The sequence below is a fragment of the Euwallacea similis genome, chromosome 12, assembly GCF_039881205.1.
Source record: "Euwallacea similis isolate ESF13 chromosome 12, ESF131.1, whole genome shotgun sequence".
Classification (NCBI taxonomy): Eukaryota; Metazoa; Arthropoda; class Insecta; order Coleoptera; family Curculionidae; genus Euwallacea; species Euwallacea similis.
In genome coordinates, this window is record NC_089620.1 from 4,015,059 (window position 1) to 4,021,604 (window position 6,546).

A 6,546-nucleotide genomic window follows, 5' to 3' on the forward strand; every position below is an offset into this window, starting at 1 on the left:
TTAAACCAATACCTCTTCCATCTTGCATCAAATACAATATAATACCACTTCCAGAGTCAGCTATCATTTGAATTGCTTGATGTAACTGACTTCTGCAATCGCATGACAAGCTATCTAACAAGTCACCCGTATAACACGAAGAATGAATTCTTACTAATGGTTCGCCATCTTTATCTGGATTGCCAATGATAATTGCATGATGTTCTCTTCCACCACTTTCGGTTCTATAAGATATGATATTTACTTCTTGAGTCTGTTTTAAAAATAATGATGTTTTGCACACTTCATATACATCCTGATTTTCTTGAAAATTATTTATGAATGACGTGTCCAGTGCAATAACGTCATTTTTCTCGCACCAATTTCGCATTTCATGATTATTCTCAAAAGTCATATCAGCCACTAACGCGTATGGCAATAATTCTGAGAACTTAAGCAAGGCAATAGCACATTCATCTATTGTCTTTGAGCATTGCAACTCTTTTATGCAATCTTCCTTTGAACAGTTTATTAAATGGAGCAGTTCATCAAAATTATTCACCAACAGACGTTTGCTGTTATGTTCTTTATTCTGAGATATGTATTTTACCTTACTTGAAGTTAAAGTAACATATACATTGCTTGATATAAGCTTGTATTGATTAAATAAATCTCTTTCTAAAGCCTCAACAGCAGCAAACAATAGGTAATTACTTTCATCATATATTACAATTGGCCGACCGCGCCTGATTTCGCTGATAGCTCTTTCTACCTTATTGCTACTCTGATTTCCTATAAACATTTTTACCCATATTAAACAGTGATAAAAACTGGTGCGGCCGAGAAGACTTGAACTTCCAAGGCCTTATGAGCCACAGCGACCTCAACGCTGCGTGTCTACCAATTCCACCACGGCCGCACTATATTCTAATTTTTATATAATTATTTTAAATTACTTAATCATTTTAGAATTTTTCATCTAGAGTGTCAATCTGATACTAGAATAATTTAGAAATTGTTTGTATAATTTGATTATGAATTTTGTGATTATAAATTTTAATCATTTAAGATAACCTTACTACTAATTTTTAACTTAGGTTTTTATACAAATGAATATAGCTAATATCTTTATTTTTTTAGCTCTCTCTCTTATAACTAGCTTTCATTTCGTCCATGCACAAATATTATACACATGGTCTCAAGTTATCCCAGAAAATAAACTAAGCATACGCGCAATTACGGATAATGACATGTGTCCCATTGTTTATGTTGATGGCGAGGAAACAGAAATGCTGAATCGCAGCTCAATTAACAATGGTGATCATAACGAAACAGTTTGTGAACTGACAGTACAAACAAGTGCCAAAAACATTAGTATTGAGGATCTACGGGTTCCTATATTACCAAAAAAGGTTAATAAAATTGCTTTCATTGGTGACACGGGCTGTAGAATAAATATGTTATTTCAGCAGGAATGTAATTCGGTAGATAGCTGGCCTTTAAAAAAAAATTTAGATTCAATCGCCCTTCATAAACCAGATTTAATTATCCATGTTGGTGATTATCATTATAGACAAACAAAATGTAGAAATACAAAAAAGTGTGGCGATATTTATGGATATAATAAAGAAGTTTGGTACGCTGATTGGTTTGAGCCTGCAAAGGATATTTTATCACAATCCCCTTTCCTTTTTGTTCGTGGAAACCATGAGAGTTGTGATAGAGCTTATGAAGGATGGTTCAGGTATCTAGATTCATACCCCTTTTCGTCTGAAAAATGTGGAAACTTCGTTTCTAGTTGGTCCTTAGATGCTGGACCGATGAAATTTTTTATCTTCGACTCTTCATCCGGTGAGGATATTTTTACAACCCAAAGCACAATTGATGCTTTTGAGAGGCAATTTGATAAATTGATACAAAATAGTTCTGACAAGCCCATGTGGTTTTTAACTCATAAACCGCTTTGGAGATCTCCAAAAAAAGAATTTTTGACATTAAAAAGCCATGGTAATCTTACACAAATCGAAACTTTTGGAGATAAATTTCCAAGCAATGTTACTACCATAGTTTCTGGCCACATTCATATAGCCCAGATTTTATTAATGGATAATGTTCCAGACCAAATTATAGTTGGAAACGGTGGTGCATCATTACACGCTCAAGATCAAGAATCTGTTTATCAAAATGTAGAATTTGACTATTCAAATGGTAAAAACTACTTAGCACACGAGGTTAGAAACTTTTTTGGCTTTGGCTTTGCAATACTAAATTTAGATGATCACGAATTTACCTTCTATAATCAACACAATAAGGAAATGTATTCTGCGAAGCTAACAGAAGATTTTAAACTTAAACGGATTAAAACTATAGTCGATTCATTTTAGGATTTGTTATTAGCTATTTTAAAAACGCTACTTAAACATTTTTTTTAATCGATTGATTTCATCAGCAAATTTTGAGTCGGTCTTTATAAAATTTTCTACTTGTTTTACTGCATGTATAACAGTAGCATGGTCTCTGCCACCAAAGTTTCTCCCAATATCTGGTAGGCTTTTTTGCGTAAATTTTTTGGCAAAATACATAGCTATTTGTCTTGGCCTTGCAAGACTGCGAAGCCTTCTATTGGATTGCATATCTGCAACCTTTATATTGAAAAATTCAGCTACTTTCTTTTGTATTTCTTCTATTGTGACTGACCTATGATTTGACCTAAGAAGATCGATTAGGGTTTCACTAGCTGATTCTACCGTCATACTTCTTCCAATTAATGAGGTATGGGTAACCTTATTTAATGCTCCTTCTAATTCTCTTATATTAGATTTTATGTTCCTTGCTAAAAACTCTAGGACATCTTTCGGAACATACATATTCATCTGCTCCACTTTTGCCTGCAATATACCAAGCCTTAATTCAAAAGTTGTTTCATTAATATCTGCCACCAACCCCCAACCGAGTCGTGATTTTATTCTTTCTTCCACTCCATCAAGATCACTAGGAGACCTATCAGCTGATATAACCAATTGTTTATTTTGGTCTATCAATGCATTGAAAGTGTGAAAAAATTCTTCTTGTGTACTATCTTTACCACTGATAAATTGCACATCATCTACCATCAATACATCTACTGATCTAAATTGCTCTTTAAATAACATAATATCTTTGCTTCGCAGCGCTGTAATATATTGGTACATGAATTTCTCTGCTGATAAATACACCACTTTTCTTTTTGCTGATGGGGAATTGACTATGTGCCAAGCTATAGCATGCATTAGATGTGTTTTACCAAGTCCCACTCCACCATATAGAAACAAAGGATTGCTGCCTAATATTGGATCTATAGATTCTGCCACACGCTTTGCCGCCGTAAATGCTAATTCATTTGGCTTTCCCACTACAAAATTATCAAAGGTGAACCTTGGATCCAGCGGCGAACCAAGATTATGATTACTTTCCTCTCTGTTTTTTAGTATAACATTAAAACTTAAATTCCTTTCCTCAATTACTTGAATATCAATAGAACGTATGCTTTTATCTTCGCTTTGCCATAATGATAATATTTTTTTCATGTAATGAACTGTAATCCACTCTTTTATAAACCTTGTTGACACGGATAAAAGAACTTCCCCATTTCTGCTACTGACAAATTTTAGTGAACTCAGCCAGCTATTATATGTTGCTTCTCCATAAAGATTATAAAGACAATTTTGGATTTTTTCCCAAGTAACATTGTGATCCGTTACTGTAATAATCTGATCAAAAAACATAGTAGAAACCTTAGGGCTAGTTAAGTTCATATACCACACCAAGAAAAAAGCAATAATTAGAAAAATATAAGATAATCAATAGCTTACTGCAAAATGAAAAGCTAATACTACTTAATACATACTAAAAATTATGGTGATTTTTTGATGGGTTGTAAAGGGTATAAAAACATTAAAATTGATCATTTTTATTTCAAAAAAATGAAAAATTTGTAAATGTCGCTTGTATCGAGGATTAGAAGCATGCTATTAAAAACAGTAATACATTATGTATAAATAAGATGTTAAATTTACTGGCAAATAAGTAAAGTATTCATATAAATATAGCTAACCTAATATAGATTTACTGAAGCAAATTTATGATTATATTAAGTAATTTGAGTTGTTATGCTGTATTCGGTATTGAACTAGAGTTTTACATTGAAGGAATAGAAAAAGAATACTTATTTCTGAATAGCATCAAAAATAAAATAGCATCTCTTGAATTTTCTTGCGAGAAGGAGAATTCTACACATCAGTATGAGATAAAAAGTGGTTGTTATACGAACTCCGACAATTTAATTAAGCATTTTGAGTTAGCAAAACAATCACTTACTGAAACAGCACAAAAACTAGGTGGGAATATTTCTTTTAAAGCAAAGCCCTATTTGGATAGAGCAGGCAGTGCATTAAATGTGCATGTTAATCTCGTGAATTCAAATAACGATAACTTATTTTATATCAATGAGCAAAAGTACAGTGACTATCTGATTCATAGTATTGGTGGATTATGTGCAATGATGAAAAAACATATGTTGTTTTTTGCTCCAAATGATGATTCATATTTAAGATTTCAGTACCCGGATATTTATACTCCAACTACGATTAGTTGGGGGGTAAATAACAGAACTGCTGCGATAAGAATTCCCTATTTTGGCAACGATTCCAAAAGATGCCGCCTAGAGCACCGTGTTCCTGGAACAGATTGTAACCTTGAAAAAGTACTCACAGCAATAATTGAAGGTATAGTTTTTGGTATAGAGAACAAAATTGCTCCGCCAAATAGAGTGTATGGCATTGCATCTGATCCTCAATATAAGATGGAGAGTTTGATATAGCAACTACCTGTTAAACCCTAACCCATTAAACTCCTTTGAGGTAATTGGCCATTCTAGCACTTTCCTCACATCATTATTTACATTCCCATACTGTAATAGCAAGTCTGCAGCAGATAGTTTCTGCGTACTTTTAGATGATCCAAGCCCTATATTGGTAAGGTTGCTCGGTGGCTGCTCAGGAAGTGGATTACCAGATACATCCATGTGTTCAGGGAGAGATTTCATCTGATTCTTTATAGAGCTAGAGTTATTTTGTGCAGGATTTCTATCATCTGACATGTCAAGAATAATTTTCTCAGGTACTACCATAGTTTTTGTATAATCAGCAGAATGACTGCCTTCAGTGTTCTTAAATTCATCAAGCATTGGTTCGCCAAACGCATTTATAGGGCCACCAAGTGATCCTTTCTCCATGCGCTCTTCTGCTCTTTTCCTTATTATTTCTTCTGCTAGCTCAGTTTCAGTTCTTTTTGGTTCTTTTACGGTACCTTTTTCTTTACCTTCATCTCCTGAAACACCAGTAATTTCAGCAGGCTGTTCTTTTTTAGTTCTTATTTTATGAATCAGCGAAAGTAATAAGTAAGTAACTGCAGCAGCAGAAACGATAATGGCTATCTTTGCGGCAATGTGGATTGCTGTTAAAAATATTAAAGCTGATAAAGCTCCAGCTAATCCAGACACAATAACTTTATTTTTGCCTTTTGTTATATTTAGAATTGCCACCATAATAACCTCTCAAATACTGTTCTAGAATTGTTATACAGAAATTTTCTTATACTTGCAATTTTGCAAAAATTTTAATTATTTGCGTAAAGTTTTAAAGCTACACAAGGATTAATTAATATGCAATGTATCTCGACTATAATATTGTACAAACGCACATATTCAGCTAACATTCAACATGCAGAGCTTACTCATAGAGCGAAACAGGGCGGTGGTATTATTACTTATAGTAATTTTTATCTTCGGTTCATACGTTTATGTAAAAATGCCAAGGGAAAGCAATCCTGATATACAGATTCCTATAATCAGCGTGTTTGTTGGACTTCCTAGGATTTCTGCTCAAGATAGTGAAAAGCTATTAGTGCTTCCTATAGAAAATGAACTAAGATCCATCGAAGGTGTAAGAGAATTGAGAGCTTTTGCAACTAATGATGGTGCTCATATGATACTCGAATTTGGAACAGAGTATGATAATAAAGAAGTGCTCGATAATGTCCGTTCAAAGCTTTCAAACATAAAATCGAAGTTACCTGTTGAAGCGGAATCTCCGATAATCAATGAAATAAACTTGAGCTTATTTCCGATACTCAATGTCGGCTTAATTGGTAATTTGCCAGAAAGAGCCTTAACTGAAATAGCACGCAAACTAAAGAAAGAAATAGAATCTCTGCCAAATGTTCTCAAAGTTGAAGTGGCAGGTATGCGTAAAGAAACAGTGGAAGTGATAGTTGAGCCCACAGTTCTAACAAAATATAACATTCAATCAAACGAAATATTCCAAGCTATATCAAGCAATAACAGACTAGTGGGAGCTGGGTCACTGGAAAATGATACCGGTAAATATTCGATTAAAATATCAGGGTTATTAAAAGATATAGAAGATATTATGAATATTCCTATTAGATCTCAAGGCGATGCAGTTTTGAGAATCAAAGATATAGCAAAAGTATACCCTAGGTTTGAGGATCACCAAGGATTTGCTCGCA

General features: G+C 33.7%; 1 protein-coding gene across 1 annotated transcript; it reads left to right on the plus strand.

The window, feature by feature from the left end:
• Positions 1-1,088: 1,088 nt before the first annotated feature.
• On the plus strand, positions 1,089-2,363 carry LOC136412389 (uncharacterized). Its single transcript, XM_066395448.1, has one exon. It carries the CDS (start codon positions 1,089-1,091, stop codon positions 2,361-2,363), a length of 1,275 nt encoding a protein of 424 aa, XP_066251545.1.
• The last annotated feature ends 4,183 nt before the right edge of the window (positions 2,364-6,546 follow it).